The sequence below is a fragment of the Melanostigma gelatinosum genome, assembly GCF_949748355.1.
Source record: "Melanostigma gelatinosum genome assembly, chromosome: 21".
Classification (NCBI taxonomy): domain Eukaryota; kingdom Metazoa; phylum Chordata; class Actinopteri; order Perciformes; family Zoarcidae; genus Melanostigma; species Melanostigma gelatinosum.
Window position 1 is genome coordinate 19,027,433 of NC_136654.1, and position 23,980 is coordinate 19,051,412.

A 23,980-nucleotide genomic window follows, 5' to 3' on the forward strand; every position below is an offset into this window, starting at 1 on the left:
TTGTTCCATGTTTTTTTTCCTTCGCTTTTCTCAGATTGTACCAGGTAACACCGTGAGACATGATTGGTTTTGCTTTAAAGTTTTCATGCCAAGTCTCAGCGCAGTCAAGTCAAAGTCAACTTTGCTATCTTTTAAACCTCTTTTTATTTTAAAATACCAACCGCTGCCTGGACTACGACAAATTCAAAATCTTAATATTTCAATTTCAAATTAAAAGGAGAACAATCAAGTACATGGTCAATCATAATTTATTCTTATGCTAAAATGTACAGCATTTTAAGTGACTGACAAAAGGAGAAAAGTCATAAATACAAGAATGTCATTCTGTCCGATTTGTGTGCACATAGCCGGGTATTTCCCTCCTGTTCTTACCAGCAACTCTGTACAGGTACAAAGGCTACAAAAGAGCAATATAAACATAAACACAAGTAGCGTTTTACATGCAATCCATTAGCTTAGTTTGGTCTATTCACAGGCTCTATTCTTCGACACTTCGGTAAAATATAAATCCAACATTTTATAAAGATAGAAAACAAATCTACAGATGGAACGAAAACGTAGCTTTAAAGGCATTATGTAAAATATCAACTTTGGACTAAATTTATATTTTCTTTATTGTTATTCATCATTATAATCATTTAGTTCTTTTAAAATTCTGCCACACTTCTGAACCCTTTGAAATACAAACACTGAGATATGCTTTGTTATTTTGACAGAAATCAGTCTGCTTTATTAAACAGAAAGCTGCCTCAAGGAGATCTGTTACAAAAGACTTCAGAATTATACATACATAGCAATAAAACCTCTCAAACCGAACATAAAACAGGACTAAGTTTACATTTTTTTTACATTATTAGAATTAACAAAATATAGTTTTATCTTTCTCCCCGTGGAGGGAAACCTAATGAAGGCCAGATATCTTTAAAATGGCTTGCTATTAAGCACAACACTTGTACAGTACTACTCAATGCACTGTCACTAACAGAGACTGAAGCATGCTAGTTGTCACTTTACAAAATAAGTACAATAATTTAAATATACAAAGGCATGAGTATAGTACAAACTAATTGTCAGCACTGTTAGACAGGTACACTGAACAGGTTCAAACGGCCACTAACTCCACTTGTAGCAGGCACATTAAATGGCTTCATTTGAGGCTGCTACACGACTGCAAGACCACTGATGAAATCTCTACCGCTGAGCTCTGAACCCTCTAAAGACACATCAGAGACACTAACACTAATTAAATAGATTCTCATCGTAATGATGTAAGGCTTCCCATCTGGAGAAACAAAAATACTTTTTTAACATTAGCTTCAAATCTACTCGTTGATGAACATTTTTGCATTCTTTCCAAGTGCTGCTGCTGGTTTTTAAGTAATAAAACAAACGGAAATAAAGGACACCAAAAAAGAAACGCAAAAGGCCAGATCAGTGCATCTTTAAACAGCTGAATGCACGTGAGAGGGACCAGCGGAGAGTTACCGCCCGATGAACGGCCCCTTCAGGGACTGCTTGGACATGCCTGTGTTCATGTAGCCATGGTGGCCAGCTGGAGTGTACACCATGTTGCCATGTGGTGGAGCCTGCATGGGCTGCTGGGGGTATGGCTGTGTTCCCATCATGCCCATCTGCATAGAGTACTGGGGTGACTGGTTCATGTAGGCGTGATTGCCGTGGTAGCCGCTGTTCATCATGGGCTGGCTCATGCCGTAGCCGTTCATGGCGTTGAGGGAGGACATGTTCATGGAGTTGACGTTGTAGCCCGGCGCCGGCATGATGTTCACGCTCATGCGCGGCATGGCGGCCAGCGTCCTGGACGGCGCCTGCATGGGCACGGCCTGCGGCGGCCGGGCGTACATCTGCCGCTGGTGGTGCGACAGCGGGGCCGACTTGGAGCGCGCGGAGACGTGACTCTTGGAGGCCATTTGGGGCTGGATCCGCTGCGAGGGCGGGATGCCCATGTTGCGCTGCAGCATCATGGCCGGCGAGGAGCTGAGGTTGGGGGGCGGGGTCATGGTGGCCTGCACCTGCGGGTTGGGGACTCGATGCGAGGGGGTCTGGGACAAGGAGACCAGGCTGGAGTGCTGAGACGACAGCGACGGGGTGTTTGCATAAGATGTGATGGGGTGTGAGGCCGAGTGGTTGAAAGGCAGCGAGTGAGGGTGCTCGATAAACGTGTTGGTGAACTGCTGCAGTTTGGCGAGACTGAGGCCGGACGACTGAGAATAATGCCCGTTGCCGTACTCCCCCTGATGGTTGATCCTCTCATAGAGGGCGAAATTTGGGTTGCCAGACTCGGGTATGTCTGCCAGCTGCATGGTGGTGGTGAAGTTGGTGGGTATGGCACACTGCGCCATGGGCTGCTGCTGGCTGTGCTGACTGTGTTGATTGTGAAGGCTATGCTGAGCGTGCTGATTGTGCTGGCTGAGCTGATTGTGCTGCAGGTGGTGATTGTGGTGGTGACTATGCTGGTTGTGGGGATTGTGTTGACTGTGCTGGCTCAGCTGATTGTGTGGACCGTGTTGATTGTGTTGGCTGTGCTGATTGTGAGGGCCGTGCCTGCTGTGGGAGGTGTGTTGACTGTGTTGGCTGCGCTGGCTGTGCTGGCTGTTGCTGGGAGGCCTCTCCACCACGACGCAGCCCTGCGGCGACTTGACGTTGCAGTGAGGCGGCGAGCTCAGGCTGTTCTGCTGAATCATCCCGCAGCTGCCGGGGTTGACGCCGGCCATTTGCTGGCTGACGGCGCAGCTGCTCTGGGCCAAGCCGCTGGGGGGGATGCTTCCATAGGAGCAGCTATTCTGGGAGGGGCCCGCCCCACAGATGCTGCCCCCCATGGTGGAGTCGTAGCTGCTGGGGTTCTCGTAGTTCTCCGTGGTGCTCTCGATGCTGCCCAGGTCGCTGAAGCCGCTGTCCACCACCTGCTGCGAGTGGTCCGACACCGACGGCACGTCCATCATGGGGCTCGTCTCCATGTTGTGGAGCGAGGGCACGGAGATGGCACTGTGGTCGGGGCTGATCTGAGTGTAGCCGCTCTCCAGGATGGAGACCGCCGGGCTGTTCACGGAGCGTACCGACTGGCTGGGATGTGACTGAGCGGAGGAGAGGGGACTGCTGTGGTCCGACTGGGGGCAGTCATCCAGCGAGGTGAGCTGGGGGCTCTGGGCCACGTGAGCGTAGGTCTGCAGGGTCCTGCAGGGCTCCTGGCTCTCCACGCAAAAAACGCTCTCCCTCTCGGCCTCCTGCGTCAGGGACTGAACCGCTTGGGCCGTCTCCGAGTCGATCTCTGCGCAGATGGGCGGATCCTCCCTCAGCACGGGACTGAGTGTCGGCCGCTCTGCGGGCTGAGGAGTGGACGCGCTCTCCTCCTCCGACTCAGAGTCTACGGGGTTATCGGAGTCTACAGCTGCTACTGAAGCGACTGCTACTGCTTCAGGTGGTGGTGTTGCTACTGTCGTTTCTGTCACTGCCTCTCGGATGCTTTCTGCAGCTGTAGCCGGTTCCTCTTCATCGCACAGTACCGTAGACACCTGCTGACTCAACTCGGAGTCATCGTCTTCTTTTGGATCTAAAAACGGTGGGGTGCATTCGGGTTCTTCTTTCGAACTCTGTTCCAGGTCTGCTTTGCTGCTCTCAGGTGCTGCCGTCTTGCTGTGACTGTCATCTTCATCATCCGCATCCTGATCCTCTATCTGCGTTCTCTGCTCGTCCTCCTCCTCCTCCGCGTTGTCATTCTCCAGTGATTCTACACCCGCTGCGCTGCGCTCCACATCTTTGGCTGGGGACTCCTGCCCGTGTTCACGCTCTTGCTGGTCGTCTTCAGGCGGCTCCGGGGAATCGCATATGTCCTCAGGCGTGGGGGACATGGCGGCCGGTGAGGCGGCCAGTGAGCACACCGGAGAAGCCACCGGCGATCCTTCAGGGGAGCTGGACTTCTGGGAGCCGTGGTCAATGGGACTCGGGGGCTCAGAGAGAAGCCTCTCGAGCGTTATATCTGGACTAGCCGAGCATCTACCGGCTTTGCTGTCCTCATCAGCACTGACGATGTCCTGGTCCGGCTCCTCTTTCGCTTCCTCGGTGTGAATGTGGTGCTGCTCGGCCTCCATTGGGGTTTCAGGGGGTGTGTAGAGGTTGAGCTTGAAGCCCATCTTTCGTTCGTTCTTGAGCCTCCATTTAGGAGGGCCGCGTTTCACTCCTTTGGGCCAGCCTTTCTTCCGTTTCACTGGGCGGGGTCTGCTGGGTCTCTTAGAGAGGACGTCAGCTCCTATGGCGTGGAAAAGAAACACACTTTTAATCTTCTGCCAGAGACGTGGAACAATCTACCATAAACATTTTTCATGAGAGATAATGGTGTACATTGTTGTTTTATGACAGTCAAGATACAAATACCTTCATTCCAGTGTTCAAGATTGTCTTTCCGTGCATTTTTCTCCAGCCTCGGACGACCTCTCCGCCGTTTTATTGGTGTAATTGGTGCCTTCTCTTCTTGTTCCTCCTCCTCTTCCTCCTCTTCTTCTTCTTCTTCTTCTTCTTCCATCTCGCCCACTCTGCAGGTGCGCTCCAGCAGGGGCATAGGGCGCTCGTCCTCCGAGTTGTCAAACGGCTCGTTCAGCACCTCAGTCGTCTCAGAGATGGTCTCTGTTGTTACGCTGCTGTTTATTCTCTTCCTCTTACGCCCTCTCTTCTTGAGCACAATGGTTCTCTGAAAAACAAATGAAAGAGGAGCCGATGAAAACAGAACAGAAGACAAGGGCACGAGGTGGATGACCTCCATGAGTATAGAGCAGAAATTCATTCAGGCTTTTGGGCTAAATGTGAAATGTTGAAACTGCACAGTGAGATAAAAATGCAGCTCGGTGTGGAAAACCACAAATGAGACGGGCAGAGTGAGCACCAACCACCGTCTGTATTTTACATTCTCCAGTTGTATCTCACCGGCAGCCTGCAACTCAAACGCTTTCATATCCTTCACAAGAAGAATGTCAAAACAATACTGTAACTAATGCACTGAATAAACTCCAACAGCCAGTGTTGTTCCATACTGCTTTTGTTGAAAAGGTTCCCCTGACATAATGTATCTGGCTGTAATATTATCTCCAGCACAAGGGGGCAGTGCCATATAGAAAAAACAGATTCAAGAAGCACAGAGGAGGGCAGTAAATTAACCATGACCATTGACAATAGTACAAGGTTTAGCCTGCACAGTCTCGACACCAGCAGTGAAAACACAATCTATTATCTACAGCTGCAGGCACACAGGGAGTCTCCAGATGACAGGAGGAAGCCACTGAACCCTCCACCGAACCCATGAATATTTATCAAACCGTTCCGTCTCACCAGAGTACACAACACGGCCTCTAATGCAGGAAAAATATCCAACGACATACATTCAATTCCACTTTGTCCTCAAGTAAAACTCCAGATAATCAATGAGATAATCGCACCAAAGGGGGGGGGATTAGCTTGTGGTGATGCAAGAAGAGGCATGAATTACATCAACAAACAATAAAAGTCACCTTTCTCTTGGCTGCGAGCATTGCGTGGGCTTTTGTCAGGATGGGTGGCGAGCCATCCGAGTCGTCGTCGTCGTCGTCATCGTCGTCGTCCGCTTCGTCGTCACTCACGTCCTCCAGCTGCTGGATGCGCCTGGTCCAGGACAGCGCGGGGCGGCGCTCGAAGGTCCTGTAGGGAACCTTACAGTGGACCTTGGTGAGAGGTCGCCTGCTACCGTGAGTCATCATGAAGCCCTCCCTCTCCCAGCAACTGGCCTGCTCCTTCAGCCGCTCCGCCTGGTAATTAAACAAGACAACACACATTACTTCTGGGGAAATGCGCACGTACGGCTTCCAACATCTGAGCAATGAGGCTAATGGGAAAACAAGAGATTGGAATTAACGTCATGACAAATGAATCACCGCAGGTTTCCTCCTGATAATAAGAGCAGCGTCCTGATTGGATACGTGCCCGTCACGGAGGAAACATTCCCGTTAAGCAACCGTGGAAAGATTGCATTTCATGGAATATTCAGCACTATCAATTATGTCGTAACTGATTTAGGGCAATTTTGCACAACATTAGATGCCTGCTGACAGCGATAATGCTTTCCCCATTATTTGAACTCTCCAGCTAATCAAACAAACGGCATTGCAGGCAAGTGTAAACAAATAACTAGCGTCTCCTGATTGAAGAAGCAGACTCACATCCATCTCCGCCTCCCTCTCCTCCTCAGACAGGACGGCGTTGAGAGTCGCGGACGGTGTCCAGCGCAGGGAGTCGGGGTCCACCTCGTTGCAACGCGGGTTAACCCTCAGGCCCTCAGTGTGCCTCTGAATCAATCGCTCTCTTCTGATCAACACAATCCTAGGTCACAGGGAGAAAGAAAAAAAAATCCAATAAGTTCATGTCAACAACAAACTGAAGCCCCAGCTAAGGGGGTAGACAGAAGGTGAAGTGTGGTCGAAAGCGAGCACAAAGACGAGCTCTTCGGGACGGCAGGTGCTCCGTGTCCTTGGGGGTGCTTAACCTGACTTACTTCTGTCAATATTCAGCCGCATTAATGGATGCGCTGTTAAAAATACCCGCTGGCCTGGATAAGTCAGACAAGCACACAGAAGCGGCGGCGCGGGGCTGAAGGAGACTGCGGCTCGGGAAACTGACCTGCCATCCTGTCTGTCAATCATGCCGAGCTGCTGGAGAGTAGCGGCGATGTCGTGCGGACACATCCCAGTGGCCCTGCTTATTCCTTTAACACTGATGTGTTTATCTGGCTGCTTATAAAGGTACTCCAGTATGACACTTTTCCAATATGCCAGGTAGGATAAGCGACCCAGATCTGACAGCGGCTTCTCCGGGGAGCCGGCTTGTCCTTCTTGCCTGGTGAGAAGGTAACCTAAAAAGACAAGATTCAAAGAAAAAAAACAAAATGCTTTAGTCGAGCTGTAGGCTGCTGCTGCTGCCGCCTCCCTTATGGATTACATATTCATGTAAGGATGTGACACCAAACCCTGGTTGGGATTTCACCTTCAAATAGTATAAAGGGAGGCGAGGCAATCAGTTTTACTCTCCCTCAACCTCTGTCAGAAGCGATGATACATGCTGGCAAGGGCAACAAAGGAGGTTTAAAGAGGGGAGTTAAGAGGAAACAAAGCGACAGAGCGAAACAGAGAAGCAGCTGGATGTCATTGCTCACGAGAGACTGCACTTAAGAGAGATAATGAACAAGAAGAAGAAAAAAAACCGAATATGTATCTGTGTGTAATTAGTTTTATAGCGGCCCTGTCAAGGGTCATCCATTATGAGCGGCATGAAATTAATTTATGCCTTTTAATGTGCACCCACTACAGAGAACCAAACAAGCACATCTAATCACCAAACAGTGAACACACAATATTGCAGTAATCAGGACAATATTCATTACTAAAGCTAAGAAGAAGAGCCCGTGATAACACTTAAAAATGAATATTCAAATGAATTAATTGAAAAAATAAGTCACTTTACAAATAGAGTATCATTAATAAAGCAAAACAAAAAGAGCTGCTCTTTGAATAACGATTTGAAAGGGAACATTTCTCACACAGGCGCCCACTAATGCTCTGCTCTCAGAGCTACCTGAGACAAAGTGTTCCTCTAATACAATCCAATGTAACAGAAAATCTTAATCTAAACAACTTCCAGCTCCAAAGCTACATTTTCCAATAAAGCCTTCAAAGAGCTCAGAACTCCGCTGTGTTCAATCTCCCTTAATTCCCGTCTTTGTTATCAGCACACTCTCAATATCACAGATCCTCTTGCATCTCTGTGTCTCAATGGCTCCCAAAGTGAACAGGAAATCAAATGCTCCATTACCAGCCTAGCCCTCCCCGCACTCGCTCCTCTTCATCACACACACACACACACACACACACACGCACACACACACGCGCGCGCACACACACACACACACACGGCTAAAGAGACAACTCTTCAAAACAATAAAACGCCTATAATGACAAAAAAAGAAAATGCTTGCCTAAACACAGAAATCCACTCAAGGCTGCGGCTGTTTTTCTAAAGTGGACCGCGAGGCGTTAAATATTGTATGTGCTGCATTTACTGGGATGAAACATAAAAGCAGTATCTACACCTCATCACGAGTCAAGGAGAGTGAACTGGGGGCATCTTCTATGAAAAAGCTCTTCAGGCTAAGAAATACTATTTGCCGTCGTATAATGTATGCAGCCAGCATGTTGTATTTCTCACTCCTAATCCTCCGTGATTGCCTAAGTACTGTTCATGAATGCTCTTGATTAGGCTACTCCAAAGCCTTAACCAAATAACAGCACCTTGCCACCAGCTACAAATTCACCTCTTAAATCTGAAATAGTTTGTTAAGACTGTAAAAAAAAATTAAAACTCAGTTCAGTGGTGGAAAAAAAACCATTAAGGAACTTACTGAAATCAATAAGGAACCTTCCGAATCCTTGCCTTTGGTACTGAGGCATGATCATTATGCAGGAGACATTGTACTTCTGCTGGCAAAGCTTTTCCTGAGGGAAGGAGAAACAGATCAAGTATGTCAGCGCTCTGCTGAAGCCGGCAATTTACTGCACCTGCCATTGTCCTCGTCTAAAGCTGAACACACACACACGAGCTATTTTAAAAAGCATCACTCTGTTCTGAATTGTAGCTACAACAAATGATGATGTTGTTGTTGGTTAATCTGTTAATTATTCCTTGATTATTTAAATCATCGTAATAAAATGTCACATTACAGTGAAAAACAGTTTCAAAATCTCATCTCCCAATTGCTTTTAAATGTCTTTATTTTACATCATTGTAATCAATAAACAATGATGTAAAAATACCTCATACTTTAGAAGCTGGAACCTAATGTTTTGATTTGTTCTTGGCTAATCAAATAACCGATTAATCAGTTAACCACTACAGTGAATAAATTCAATCCACATTACACAAATGGACAAATTTGACTGCATCAGTATCACCACTGGAGAATGATGTGCGGTGTTCCTTCATTTACCATATCATCACTTCTTACCTTGGAGAAATAGCCCACAAGATGACAGCCTTTCTCATCATTCTTTGTAAGTATGTAGAAGAGGAAAGGCTCCACATCATAATACAAGGTCTTGTGATCCAGGAAAAGCTTGGCTAACAGGCAGAGGTTTTGGCAGAATAGTTTGCTGACATTTCCATCAACCTAAACACGGAATAAAAAGACCAAGAGGACACTGTTCAAACAGTTCCCATTTTCTCCCTCCGCCTCTTCCCAGAACCCATTCAGTGAAATCTCATGCAGCATACAGTTATTGCTTTATTGCTGGAAAGGGAAGCTGACCTCAAACACTGAAAGGTCCTCCTTTCTGTAGATTTCATTGGCTGGTGGGTGGAACCAGCCACACTTCTTTGTGTGTCTCTGGAGAATGTTTTTGCTCCTCATGTACTTCAGACAGAACTCGCACAGATAAAGCTTTTGTAATCTGACAAAGACAAACGAAAGAGACGCGGTTTATACTTCAGCATTAGAGCCGTTTTTAAAAAAGGACACTGAAATAAAAAAATGCAACTCGGTAACAAAAGAAAGTGGCATATTATTTGTTGGGTAAAAAGCAGCATTCACCTTGAATATTCAGGAGGGTAAGGCGACGAGTACCAGGTTTGAATCTCATACTTCCCAAATTCAATGCGGGCCGGGCACCGCATGGAGTCTGTGTTCATCAGAGATCCAGTTCTCTGTAACAAGAGCGAACAAAAGCAAATGGATAAATGCGGTGACCCAGATAATCCAATTTTACAGCGTCTCCGATAACCAGTCCATAAAAACGCTATTCTGACAAAATACTCAAATCAAGATTGTGGAGAAATTTGATCGAATTAAATCTGACCAAAACCTGCCACGAGTGAGATGTTAATAAATCTTAAAAACTCAGACTTAAAGTCTCTATTCAGAAATCATGACCCTGTTAGTCAAGACAATCCACACACCTGGTGAGTAATCTCCCGTAGGATCCATTTTCTTTTTTAACGAACTACACCCGCTAACCGCATCACCACACCGAAGGAAACGCTCAGTTTACGGCGCACTGCTAGCTCACCTAGCACCACTGAGCTAGCTAACGTTACAGCTCAGCTAACGTTACAGCTCAGCTAACGTTACAGCTCAGCTGACGAGGGCGCCATTAATGTTTACATGAGCCCGTGAGTAGTGATGACTAGTACTACAGGTAAGAGGACAAATACGGCTGTACTGTCCCTTTAAAAGTACAGGCTTTAAATCAAGATAATGCTGAAACACCTTTCAGTAAATCCATTTTAGTAAATATATACAATAAGGTGCGCCTATAAGATGTAACCCATTAGATTTGTCATTAAAAGACCTTGTTTTGTGCGGCACATGTTAACCCCTTTAACTTTCAAACATCAATTTTCTGAGTTAAATCTAAAATTCCAGTTGATGTTCAAGATGTTCGGCTCCTTCCCGAGTGTTCTCACCTGCACGGTGACTTCCTGAACATGACTGAACGTCTCGATGTCCTCCTCCGTCACGTGGTCTCTGGACATGGCCGCAAAGTCGGCTTGGGCCTCCTGCTTCACGCGCATCTCCCCGTTGTGGCCTGTTACAGGTACAACAACACAACATCAACACATCAGATAGCACAACAACAACACCGGGCTGTTTGAAGCAGTCGGGGCTGAATAATCTAAAAAATAAAAATGCATTCTATGCAAATGTGCTTCTACTGTGAGTGCTGCTGCTGAGCCCGTTTGAGGCCGTGTCTCTGAGGAATTTCATAATGTATCATCTTTGCATGTTTATATGAAAATCCCTAATGTAATGAAGTGAAACTAAATCACTCTAATTGCGTAACCGCTTTCATGTGCTTAGTCATCCACCAAGACAGTTTCCCATGAATGAAGAAGCAGATGCAGTGAAGGGAGCAAGTGTCGACATGAAAAGCAACTGATGTTGGAAAGCAGGCAGTCATTTTATGAAAGACATCAACACCATGACATAACCACCAAAACAAAAAGCCATTATAAGTGGACGTGATGTGTCATCAACATATTTATGGCGATGTGCTGCTGGAGTAAGTAGTGTTTGTGCAGTATGTTGTTGAGAACTGCTTGAAAGATATTTCCGTTTGTTTCTCCTACGTGTTATTATTTAAAAAAAACTGTGACTTCACTCCTGAAGACGTAAGGGTTACTGCACTTCTGGCTGTAATCATCATGTCAGCTCTGAGTCAACTTGGGTGGGTGAATCACAGGGTTGTGTGTGTGTGTGTCTAATGACCGCTGGAAGTGAGGTTGAGTGGAGACAGTGATTTCAAGAGTGAAGGTGGGATGATGAAGGCCGCTGATGTGACTACAGCCACTACTAGGTAGTGATCACAATGGGCGCACTACTGCAGAGGGTCAACGACAGAGCAAGGAGCAGCATGAGGGAGTTAGTGGGCCATGCACTATGACAAAAGCCAACGGGCGAGAGGATGGAAGCCACGTCAACGCCGCAGCCAAGTAAAAATAAATAAATAAAAAATAAAAACGCAACGAAACTGGGTTAAGAAAACTAAAAGAATTCAAATCAGGCAGAAGATTAGTAGTCTGTTAGAATGTTAAGGGTGTCTTCTCAAAGAAAAGATTAGCTCTAGTCTGGGAAAAAATAAAATAACTGCGAGTCAAGCTTTAAAAAAAAAAAAAAAAAAATATGAAGAAGAAGCTTAAAGGTGTGGAGACGCAGGTCTTTGCTGGAGTTTCAAGCCTTGCTTACCATGATTATTCTCAGGCTTAATTCTTCCGTCTGTCAAGTCTGCCTTTCCTGGTGAGGGGGCTCCCTTCTGAGGGCTCACTTTATACCTCAGCCTGCCTAGCGTCCTGTGCTTTTTAAGGAAGGGATTACGTTTGAAATGACTGACCATCTTAAATGGGTGTCCTCTGGGTCGGCCCGGCCCAGCAGTCATGGAGTGTAACCTATTTTTACTAAACTCATTCTTTCCGAGGCGCTGCGGCCCCGTTTTGGACGCATGGGTAGAATCCTGCTTATGATGCATGCGCTTAGGCGGTGCGTAGCAAGGTAGTCTCTTTTTCCGCGACTGTCCCTGAGTCGTGTAAATGTGAGAGAGTCCGTCAAACAGTCCCTTAAGTTGGCTGCTATTGCAGAGACTACTCAGGGAGGGAACACTAGACTGGCTGGAGGAGCTCTGGGGTGAGTTCACGGAGGTGGAGCTGCTGGACACCTGCAAGGGGGGGCTAAGTCCCGGCAAAGTGGGAGCGGGAAGAGCAGAGGAAGAGGGGGTTATCGTTTGAGTGGCGTCAGCGGCAAAGGCAAACGGCTCTGGTGGCGGGGACAGATCGGGCAGACCCTCGTCTCTAGAGCCTAACTGTTCGGTGGGCGACTCTATGGCTACAGCTCGCGAGCGACGGCCCACGGGGGAAGGGGTAAAGAATTTGGAAAGCCCATCGATAAGCCCTTTGGTTTTCTTGTTAACGGTGAGTGTAGCTCGGGTGGAGGTGGGCGTGAGGGGGGGAGAGGTGGTGGTGGGGGTGGAAGTGGTGAATTGGGTGGCGTCGACCACACAACGGGGGTCTGCAACAGCCAATCTGTCTCTGGCGTCCTTCACAGATGCAGCATGACCAGATGAAGGTGTGGAACAGACGGTAATCTTTTGACCCCTACCAGGTGACCCCCTTCCTCCAAGTGCTACCATGGAGCCGTCACCACTGCTGACAGACCTGCAAGACAAGACGTTGTTGTGGAAGTTCAGATCTCACTCTCGACTGGTGCTTTTTTACTCCAGTGCATGAATCTGACACATACAGTCACTTTGCAAGATTACGACAAAGCATGTGGCTAACTTCTAAAACATGTTATAAAGTCATCTACCAACAGTTTATCATGTTAAACTAGCTACAACATTAAAGTGCTAAATGTTCAATGTTTTTCAGCAGTGTCGCTATCTTCCAAGATCTTTACAACTACCGGTAACTCAGAATACAGTGAACACAACGTTACCATCACCGACAGGAACATGCTCAGTTACTCAGATTAGTGCACTTACATTCTTTGTTTGAGCTTATTTCTGGGCCTTCCGATTGGCTTTGCATATCGACGTTTGATCTGATCGGCTTTCTTGTGCAGCAGTTTCTTCCCGTTGTCCTTCGGCCTGCAGACTTGGCAGGCCCAGGTACCTGGAGGGAGTCCAAACACACAGAGTACCGTTTGAGTGGGTTCATCAATTCAGAGGACATACAGTACATTCATTGGAAACATTTCCTTTCATACCGGGAGCCGGCAGGAGAATCTTTGCCAGTTCACAATGACAATCGATTACTCGGCACAAAGCAGAAATCCATAAGAAAAACACCGGGTCAATTCTCTGTCCGGTGGAATAGACTTTGCGTCAGCTTGTTCAGCGGAGCTATGTCCTGCTACAGTACGCGAGCCTCGCTGTAGGGTCAGCACTGTAATCCAGAGATAGCAAACCTCCCCCCGGGATGCTGGAATAATTTGATATGCATGCAAAGCTTCTAATAAGCGATCGCTGCCTCTCTGTGCGCTGAGTGACAGCCCCCCAAACGGCCGTCTGTGAAGGAGGAGGCTTTGAATTGACAGCAGCGAGGGGAAACAGAGGAGCCAGACAGTGTAAACAGCTCACCTTTTGGCATTCTTGAAAGCGGCGGGTTGCAGCATTCCATGTGAAATCCCCGATCACATGAATCGCAGAACAGCATCTCATCCTGAAAGGCAACAGCAGGCATGTGTGAGGGATGTCCCTGTTGCATACATGTCACACACACCCCCCCATGTCATTTAAAGTCTTTTGGAAAAATAAGCCCAACTGTGCACGGGAGAGGCTTTACAAATATGAAAAACCAACAAATCCTCCGGGATGCACAAAAAGGGATCTACCTCCAAGCCCACTACACAGATAATGTGGTGTTCAGGATGTATACGACATTATACTCACAGCGTTTTTCCCCTGTATTCGACAGGAGCTGCAGGTTTTGCATTCAATACACTGCCATCGTAATCTCTTCACATTTGAGGTTAATTCGGGGGAAAACTTCAGACATGATGGATGCCCTTCAGAAGGAATGGGAAACACGCACATTAGCATAACACATTCTTTACACTAGCGGCAGACTGTGTCACAGAGCTAGAGACATATATTCACACAGTGCGGTTAAACATTAACATATTAGATCATCAAAAAAAAAAATACAATGGTGTGCCTGTTACTGTATGTCCGCAACACTTCTCCCCCCCCCCCCGACACAAGTTGTGTCTAAAAACAGTATGATCAAACATCCGAGCTGCTAATTACAGATAATCTGATCTTAATGAGGCAGAAACAGGAGCAGCACTCATTCTAATGGAAGTCGATCCATGAAAGTCATGTAAAAGCTCGCCTTCCCCCACACATGGTAGTAAAACAGCTGTTTTACAGCGAGAGCACCATTTGTGTACACGACGAGCAGTTAATGAAAACCACCTCGACGCTACTTAAGTCAAATTTGAGCTGTAAAAATGTCACCGTGGAGAACAATTCCTTACGGCATTTAAAATAATTGTTCAAACATAAAGGACTCCTTGGCAGAGAGGTAATTTTATGGAACTAAAGAACAGTAAAGGAAATGCCACCAATCCGCAGAGGGAAAAGGGTTGATCTCTGATCCGCTGTGCCTCTATAAGAGGAATCTGGAATTGAGCGAAATTGACTCGGGTGATTTCGGATTCTAATGGCCACTTATAGAGCATCTGCCCTTCTATAGTCCACCGAGGGTTGCGAGCAATTTGGATCCCTCCAGCCGCTCAATTTGAACATTGTTCTACCAATAAATCCCTTAAAAGGACGGTGAAGAATGTGGCGCGAGAATGTGACATCTGCCCAAACCCCCACGCGGAGAGAACTACTGCAACCAGCCAGGGTTTGGTGAGTGTGATAATATCCATGATATCGTGAGATAATAGAAGTTTTTAAAAACAGACAGATTTATCTACAACATCTGTACCGAGGTAGCTTTGCTATCTCAGGCTGTAAGGTTATTGTAGGACATTTTGCAAATCAATGAGCAGCAATGCTTCATGGAAATATTGGATTTACAGGATTTTTGGGTAAAAAATGATTTGTCAGGTAAAACAGACATTACCATCTCGTTATATACACACATTTGGCCGGCTGAAAATGACATTACATATATAACTATTGTGATATTAAATTGTCATGAGACATACCTTGATATAATATATTATCCATGTTACCATTTCTCATTAGTACAGGGCAATTAATTCAATATTATTGTATCCGTCATAGAATTACAATGATATGATCAATAGCTTTACACAATGTAAACATCCTGTGGTCCAAATGAATGATTCCAAGCAAATCTTCATTAAAAACTAGCATGATTTTGTTTTTGAAGAGAGACACAGTTCATCGCATTTGATAATATAAAATGGGATTTTGTCTGAATGCCATATACTAATGCATATTGCCGATCAGCTCCTCTAAATATCGCCAACCTGTGTTCCTAGCACACATTCTTGTGAGCCTCCCCGCTAACAGACTACACGCAGCATGTTGTGGCTCATGGGAACTTACCACTGCTCCCACAGTCTGCACAGGACAGCAGCTCTTCTGGCCGCTTGTCCCGATTAGACTCTTTCGTTCCAAGACAGAAACTGCATATTGGGATGGGGTCAACCCGGAGCTGGGTGGGAACACAAACAGAGAAACAAACTGTTTAAAAAACAGAAATGGGCACAGGCTGTGGTATGAAGTGCCTGGAAGCCTGCTTGTTTTTGGACATTTTTTGGGGAATTATTTGCCGGTTAATGCAAGACAACAAAACCAGTGTGTGATTTAATGAAATGGCACACAAATATTAACTACAAACCTCGTGGAACGGAAAAAAAAGGAGTTCTCACAGACCAGAAAATAAATAATAAATGAACGTCGTCCTCGGAGATATTGAGATCCACCTCCTTTATCCATTACATGAATGGGTAAGTGATCTTAGTAATCATAGTTTAAGGGCTTAATCCAATTCTTAAAGCTTGCACTCCAGTCTGAAAGGATTAACCAGCATGTAATCAAATTACCTCAATAATAAAACATGCTCTCATTGTTACCGCCGTGATCCACTATAAATGTTGCAAAGTCTCAGAACAAATACTCATTTGAGGGCTTACGGTTAAGTTCAGAAGAAGTGAAATATGAGCAGAAGGTTTCTAACACCGAGTAAGAAGAGGCCGACTCCACAGAGGAAGACTTCTTCATCAAACAGCCGGTCCAAAAATGTGACCAATCTTTGTCTGGAACCAGGACCAGACTGAACCCACGCTGACGTAACACGCCTTTCATAAGGCGTCCCTATAAATGTGAGATCACGTCCACGAGACTCGAGAGGAGCATCAGACGAAACCTCCTTCCTCGCTTTAGAGGAAGTTCTGTACGGAAAATAACACTCACATGGTGCGACGGTAAATAACCCACCTCATCACTTTACACACACTACTACCTCATCAATTCACTGGAGCCTTGAAGGGCACTCTGGGGATGCCCGTAATTAGTTCCTGATTTCTATGACGCAGATCAGCATCCTGACCTCAACTAAATGTAAGACTTTCCACATCTCTGTTTTGGTCCTGATCTCCTCCTAACCTAGAAGACAGTCGCATCTTTTCAGCCTGTCATCCACATGAACCCTTTAGGGAAACGCAGCGAGGAGGACACAGTGGGGATTGGATCATTGTTCCTGGCTGTTGTATCAATTAGCTGTTGCGGTGAAGGGGGAAGTAGTTTACTGCCACATCGATGATTGCTCTATTTTCCAACCTGCCAGGTCAATATTTGAAAGCAGCCACTGCCATTAGATGCCGACCGCTGCTCGCACAGCTTCGATCATGGACACGAAAACACTGAAAAGCTACTGTGTGATGAGGCGACACCTGTGGAGTGCAACACTGTGTAAAGTAATGCGTGGCTTTGGTATTGTCTCGTATTATGGAAGACAAACACAAATACATTTGGCACAGATTAAAAGTTGGGCAACTGCTAACAATTCAGGCCTGGTTGGAAGTATTCTTCATAAACCAAATGCACATAACAAACAGAGGATTTTTCACCAATGATTTTGATACGGGATTATACTTTTATCAAGCCAGAATGTCAAACTCTCTGGTTTCAGCTTCTCACATGTGACTATTTCTCTGTTTTCTGGCATATCTTTGGGTTTCAGACTGTTTATTGGACGACAGAACCAAAGTGAAGACGAGCAGTTTTATTCGGACTATTTGCAGACATTGCAGAGGCTAAAGGAATAACTACAAAACTGGGCTGTTAACTGGGCTGCACAAAGACGGTCAAACTAGAGCTCATCAAAGTTCAAATCACATTGGCCCAGAGCAGAGATAAATATTATTATTTTGTCCTTGATCACAAGCCAGTCTAGGTTATCACTGCTAAATGATGCAGTGAAAGGCCTCAGTGTTGTGGTTACTTCAGAGTTACTATTACAATTTGTTTATGTACAATAAGTGCATGTGTGTCATCTTTATTGTGAAATATCACGCAATCACTGAGTAAACAATTTTCCTGAGAGCCTTAAAACTCAGATTTTGGGCTAACAAACATCATAAATATGATTTATATAACACAAGCAAGAACATTAGTGTAAAGAGCTTGAAATTAATACGACATCAGTGCTAATATGCAGCCTGTGCATACCGCTGATGAAATGCTCAGAACTGATAGGCAAGCTTTTTTTTTTTTTTTTAATAAGTCTCCACTTCATAAAATAGTCTCTGCTGACTGAGCTATGAAGTCTAATCCAGGAACTGGAGAATTAATTTCCATCAGGAATATTCTTAAGGCCTGGTGATTAAAACCAATAGCAATTTGCAATCTGCACAGCGCCCCCAAAAAAAAAGTGAAAAGAGAGAAACAAACAGCTGAAGAGAGATGCTGATGATTTACATGGGGATTCTAAATTAAGTACGTTACAGGAAATGATGCTGCTTGAAAAGAGCAGGCTGTCCTGAGTGAGGGGGTGGGGTCCTGTTCAAAAACTGCTGAGAGAGAGAGAGAGAGCGCGAGAGCGATGTTGCATAACGCAGCAGGGGGAAAAAGAAACTCATTCCTTGCCTTTGTTCCTGCCAGAGTCTCTTCAGAATCTAATAAACTCTAAACCAAGACTTTTTTTGTCTCAAAGTATATCTTATTCTCAACACACACACACACTTGTGTTTCAACCACTGAGACGTCTCAACCTTTGAAGTGTAAACGGTAAACCTGGACTGGGCCCGGTGATGTCATCTGGCTGGGAGCAATAGGTTGAAATGTTCCTAAATGGAAAACAGCAGGCTGTCCTCGGTTATGAGAACCATCGCAGGACACCGCGTCTCTATAAACACTTCTCAGTTTCACTTTTGGCCTGACCACACAGACACAGTCACAGTTGTGGCTGCAGTATCACGGTGTCGCTTCCTGATTATTCACAGTGAAACTGGTGGGGAAGTAAGGGGTGACATCTCTATAGCTATAATGCTGCTATAGCCACTTCAGCTGCATAACTTTGTGCATAAACGATTAGACCGCACTTCATCCGGACACACAATCTGCAAAAGAGCCCTCACAACAAACTACCCGGATGACTGTGCGTTGCACTGCAGGGACGTACTATTTACATCTCCAGTGTCTTAAAATCACAAAGCAAGTACAAAAGTGCTGTCATTTTGCAGACGTTTGTCTGTAGTGTGTTCTAGCTTAGCACCAATAACAGAGACACGAGCTCTGCAAACTGTAAACCGCCCTTGAGGTGCCTAAAGCAGCGGAAACATTGCCACCTAGAAGTTTGTTCATATGGTTGTATTTCCTCTCTATGGGGCATGTCTGTTAGCGTTAAGGTCATGACAGACTGAGAATAGTCTGTCCCGCAACACGTCCTTCAGCTGCCACTTCTCAGCACCGCTTGTGACGACTAGGTTACGCTCATGCCCTTGTAAATAAGCAATAAAATATCCCAAAATCTGTTCACAAACGCTTTGCTACACACAAGACAGCCAGCCCCATCCCTTCAGGTCATTAGGCTGGAGTTACATAACCTGTGGGAAGCCTACAGCAGACGGCCTACCACACACTGTCAGCATGACTTTCTGATTATCCAAGCTCTCACGTTATGGAGATAAACAACATCACAGCCCCACAGAGACGCACTCTAGATGGCGTTTGCGTCTGACCTGCCAAGCTAGCGTCTCCCAATGATTAAGATCACAATCATAACATTCCTATCAAGCGAATGTGGCCCAAACTTTTTATACTTCCTCCTTGGTAATGACATCATGGAAATGCCACTGTTTGAGTTACAAAAAAAAAGGTCCTTAGTTCTCGGAAAACACAGCGTTACTACGTGTTAGAGCTGGGTAAGAAGGTTGAAATCAATAACAGAAAAGTTTACGATTATGCAGGCCATTCCTTTTCAGGGTAACAGCAGCATATGACTAGCTTGGGGATAAGCATGAGGTGTGAATGCAGAGGCCAAGGTGTGTGTACCTGGTCTCGCTCATGTGGGAGGAGTGTCACTGACGACAGGACCAAGGGGGAAGCACTCGGACACCTGGAGCCCCTTCCCTCCGCACCGCCGTGGCTGAGCTTATACCGCGGGCCGTTTTTTGACAACCTGCTGTTGTTGACCGACCGCTTGGCCGCCAGTCGTAACCTCTGCCGGAAAGCAGGGTTATCGACAATGTTCGAGAGGTCGTTCTGGTTCCTCAGGTACCTCTCGATGTTCTTCAGCGAGGAGCCGTGGGTATCGTCCAGGCCCTCGATGGCCCTCTTGAGTATTTTATTCCAATCGATATGGCGCAGATCACTTGAATTCCATATAGATTCCTTTGATGGCACAGACACGTTTGCAGGCGGGATTGATCCAACTCTCCCGGGGTTTCCTGGGTCCTTGTAGGAGGCGCTCCCCTTATTTGTAACCTTGAGGATAGAGCCATCGTGAACACTTAATCCCAACTGCTCAAGGACGGTCTTCTTGTCCAGTCCATGCGAGGTGGCCACCGCATGACAGATTCTCTCCTCTGAAGGCCTCTGCTTTTGCCTTTTGATTTTCTGTATTGCTTCAAGAATCCACTCCGTGTACAGAGGGGTTGCAAGTTTTACCATGGTTGAACAGTTAGACTCACAAAAAAAATGCGATCCATACAGATTCCCCAGGATACATCCACATCCTTAAGTAAAGGTCAAAAGGTTATGCTCCACGCCGGCATCCATATACGTCTTCTCAATCCTGGGTGTCTGACATCGGTGATGAGGAAAAGTTGGCACGAGTAAAATCCACAATGATAGTTACCGACTGACCTGAGGCTTTATCTATTCAACTCCGGATCAAATCTGAAAAAAGGGAAAACAAACTGGTCAAATACATTTGTAATATCTCTCCTGTGATAGCTGGTTATGTCTTCATATTCCATACACTAGCTAGCTCATAGCATATTGTAAAGAAAGGCCAGGCCAGAGGAATGCAGGGCATTTAAGATGTGTTAAAACATGAGAAACAGATGCATAATAACAGATGCAGGAGCTGTCATGGTTGCTGGAGAGACTTAATCCAGTCTGACACCATAATCCACACACCACACCAGATGTCCGCTTCAAAAGAGACTGTCTTTGTAAAAAGTAGAAAGTTTAAACACTGACAGGTCGCTAGAAACTTCTATAGAGTTCTGGAAAAGTATAAACATTCTCCTCGACGGATAAATATTTTTTGAGTTCAGATTGCTCGTCGACATAAAATTTTTAAAAAAAAAACAAGTTCACATTCATTTCTGCAGCACGTAATCTTCCAAAATGTCACCGTAACATTTCTCCGTCTAACACACAGGAACTGGCTGAAAACGATCATACGTAAAGTTTAACCGTTACTTGTCCGCACGCGACTTTTGACAGCTCGACGCCCGCAACGACAAACGGAATCGTCGCGAGCACAAATGACAGACGTTTAATCAATGCTCACTTCCTGGCAGCTGCTCGGCGTCTTGAAGGGACGTCTGCAAAATATAACCACCGAGCTGTTAAACGAAGGAAGAAAAAAAAAAAAAACGTTAATAACTACGTAACAAACCTAAAGAGTTGTGTTCCGCTGAGTTGAGCAGATAAATGACAGTGTTACCAGCATTACTGATGTCACCTAAACAGTCGCCATTTTGTTACAATGTTGTAGTTTACATGAATCAGACATGACGCTGATTACAATCCAATGGAGTCTCATTAAACCTTACCTACACTAATGTGCCCTCCCTAGCAACTTCAATATTGGCTGTAAAGACAAGATCCGATTTCTGGTTTGATAAAGCACATGTCAATCTTTATGTATGAGCTCACTCTCAGAGGCTCGGCACTGGCTGTGTGATCTGTCACTTCACTCGATTGACCCGCCTCTTAAGGTGCCTTCAGTGATGAATGCATATCATTTACCTCAAACACTCGTAATATCTGAACTTAACGGCTGTAACGCAGTCACGGGACATTATCAAGTCATAAATAAACGATAACGGGCATAAACTGGCTGAGTAATGGTTAAACGAGATAAATATTTAACCTCATTTGCAAACCGTTTAACGCCAGCCCACCTTTACTTAGGTTCCTCCTTGAAACAGTTGGTTACACTTGAAAGTGATTTGGAACATTATAGACTTTAATTGGCTGTTTGTTAAATCTATCATTTGTTTGCGTAACGGCTCTAGCGCTGATTTAAAGTGGAACACATTTCTTTAAAATAAAATAAAAATAAATTCCAGGTAGCATATTGAAGACTCCTGCAGGCTAAATGTGTCTAAGCGATCGCCTTTCTCTTTATCGTCCTCCCTTTTCATTATTTCCCCGAGAGGAGCCGTAATTCTCCTGATATTTAACATTTCAAATAAATAAATACACATTCCGTTAAGCTAAAGAAAAAGTAGCTCGCTCCAACGTCTGCAAGCGTAATAATAAACGTCCTGTGTTGCGCTGTGCAATGATGGCATGCCCTCTTTATCACCCATTAACTATCAAATATCTCCAATGAGGAAAAAAATAGTGAGCCCTGCAGGGAGAAAAGACGTCCATGGGGGAATACAAGTTAGCACGACTGCCGGGAGAGTAGCTCCTTCATCACTGCTTTTCAATTATGCATCGCTAGTTTCTTTAGCTGCCATTTCTCAGCTTCAGCTCCGCTCTCGTTTTCCATATTTTATTAGGAAATGATACACAGCCTCCTTGGATTTTTCCACATCGTTTTTTGTTAGATGTTACGCAAACCCGACCTATCTAATCTGCCGCCGCCGCCGCCGCGGGCGAGAAGACACAACAAATTAACGCCAAGTTTCATGCAAGGATGAAGATAACTAGTAGCTTATGAAAAGGAAGAAGGAGAAGAAAAAAAAGAAAAACGAGGGCACAGTCTAGCGTAAATATTTGCTGGTAGTTTACCTCTTCAAGTTTTTCCCCCCCTCGGATACTCCTCTTCATTATCGGAGAAACGTCGAAGGATACATGTGCAGCGACATATCCAAAAAGCGATTTCGTGGGATTTGATCTCTCGAAGCGAAGGCTGAGAAAGCTCTCTCCGAGACATGGAGAGGACCTGATAACAACTAATTGAAAGGTTAATCTACATAGCAGCCTGTGACAAAGTGGTACCCTCCCCCTTCTTCTTCTTCTCCCACTGTAGACATCCCTACTTCAGTGTAGTGGAGCGGACCGTCGCCCCTTTAGTGCGCTCCGACAATGATATTGTCAATTTCACTTCCCCCCCCCCCCCCCCCCCCCTCTCCATCAACATGTCCAGTGATGAGCCAAGAGGAACATTTTTACACTACATATTTTTGGTGGATTAGTCTCGGCAGGCTACATGGGCACATACACTCATATTAACATTTATTCCCTCTGGGCTTTTTATTTATTTATTTTAACTTCCATTGATGTGCAGTAGATATAAGATCAAATGTGACATAAACACATGCATTTTTTATTTTAAACGGAACTACTTCTTGTGCTGGCCAATACTACCCAGGGCAGTATGGGATATCATACACTAACACCATCATCTGCTAATTAACTTCACCATGCCCGGGGACGAGCAATAGTTGTCAGCTATAATGTAGATCATTACATTTTCAGCCTTTAGATTTGCACTCCCCTCGCTTATCCTCGCCAACTCTTTGGGAGCATTAGAAATGACAGAAAGCTAATTTTTCATGCAGTAATTCAGATGTAATTAGACAGATAATTGGTAACTTCCCATCAGATTATAAACACATACTGCACCGTACAGGCGGCTTTAAAAGGATCTCAAAAGAAAACATTTTCACCCTTATAAAATACATTTTATGAGTAATTTGATTTGTGTTCACATAGTCTTTTGTCATTATGCTGCATCTTCATCAAATGCTCTTATTACCTTGATGACCTCATTGATGTTTCTTTTTATGTACCTGCCTTCCCCCCCCCCCCCCCCCCCACACACACAGTGTTTACATCATTCACAGTTTTGTTGCCCTTTAGTCCTTGACATTTATTCCAATCTACTTACTGATGATTTGAGGTAAACATGTGCAAATAAAATGTGATTTCATTGAGGCTCTGCTGTAAAACAGCGTGTAATGTGAGTAAAAAAGGAGGTTTTGATTTGCGGTTAGCACTGGTGACATGATGGAGGCACTGAGCAAACCTGCCTGTGTCTGGTTATAATGAATGCCACTCTGGGCCCCAGCAGGTCCTCCACTGCTGCATGGGTCCAGGGATAATTTGAATTGGAGCATGTGCCATTGCAATCTACCCATCCCCCTCCTCAATCCCTGCCAACTGCCACACTGGTGTTCACAAACACTGCTGCCCATCTGCGGGGCAAAACACTGGCCAGGGCCCCAGTTACTAATTTGCCTGCATTCAGAAAAAAAATTAAAAAAAATTGGTCGTGAACTCACTTTTGTAAGCAA

General features: G+C 45.4%; 1 protein-coding gene across 3 annotated transcripts; it reads right to left on the reverse strand.

Annotated features, from left to right (window-relative positions):
- Positions 1 to 230: 230 nt before the first annotated feature.
- kat6b (K(lysine) acetyltransferase 6B) lies at positions 231 to 22,602 on the reverse strand. 3 transcript variants are annotated; one of them, XM_079293943.1, is made up of 17 exons: positions 22,473 to 22,602; positions 19,551 to 20,396; positions 15,600 to 15,708; positions 13,965 to 14,080; positions 13,653 to 13,734; positions 13,056 to 13,185; positions 12,674 to 12,729; positions 10,489 to 10,610; positions 9,617 to 9,729; positions 9,335 to 9,476; positions 9,035 to 9,196; positions 8,432 to 8,525; positions 6,658 to 6,889; positions 6,201 to 6,360; positions 5,517 to 5,789; positions 4,390 to 4,702; positions 231 to 4,264 (listed from the first exon to the last, which is right to left on the reverse strand). In XM_079293943.1, exons 2-17 carry the CDS (start codon positions 20,166 to 20,168, stop codon positions 1,482 to 1,484), a joined length of 5,505 nt encoding a protein of 1,834 aa, XP_079150069.1. In that variant the 5' UTR covers positions 20,169 to 20,396; positions 22,473 to 22,602; the 3' UTR covers positions 231 to 1,481. The 3 variants fall into 3 exon arrangements, with proteins under 3 accessions (XP_079150069.1, XP_079150067.1, XP_079150068.1); XM_079293941.1 differs by having other exon boundaries at positions 11,768 to 12,729; XM_079293942.1 differs by lacking the exon at positions 22,473 to 22,602 and adding an exon at positions 21,127 to 21,218 and having other exon boundaries at positions 11,768 to 12,729.
- Between the last annotated feature and the right edge of the window lie 1,378 nt (positions 22,603 to 23,980).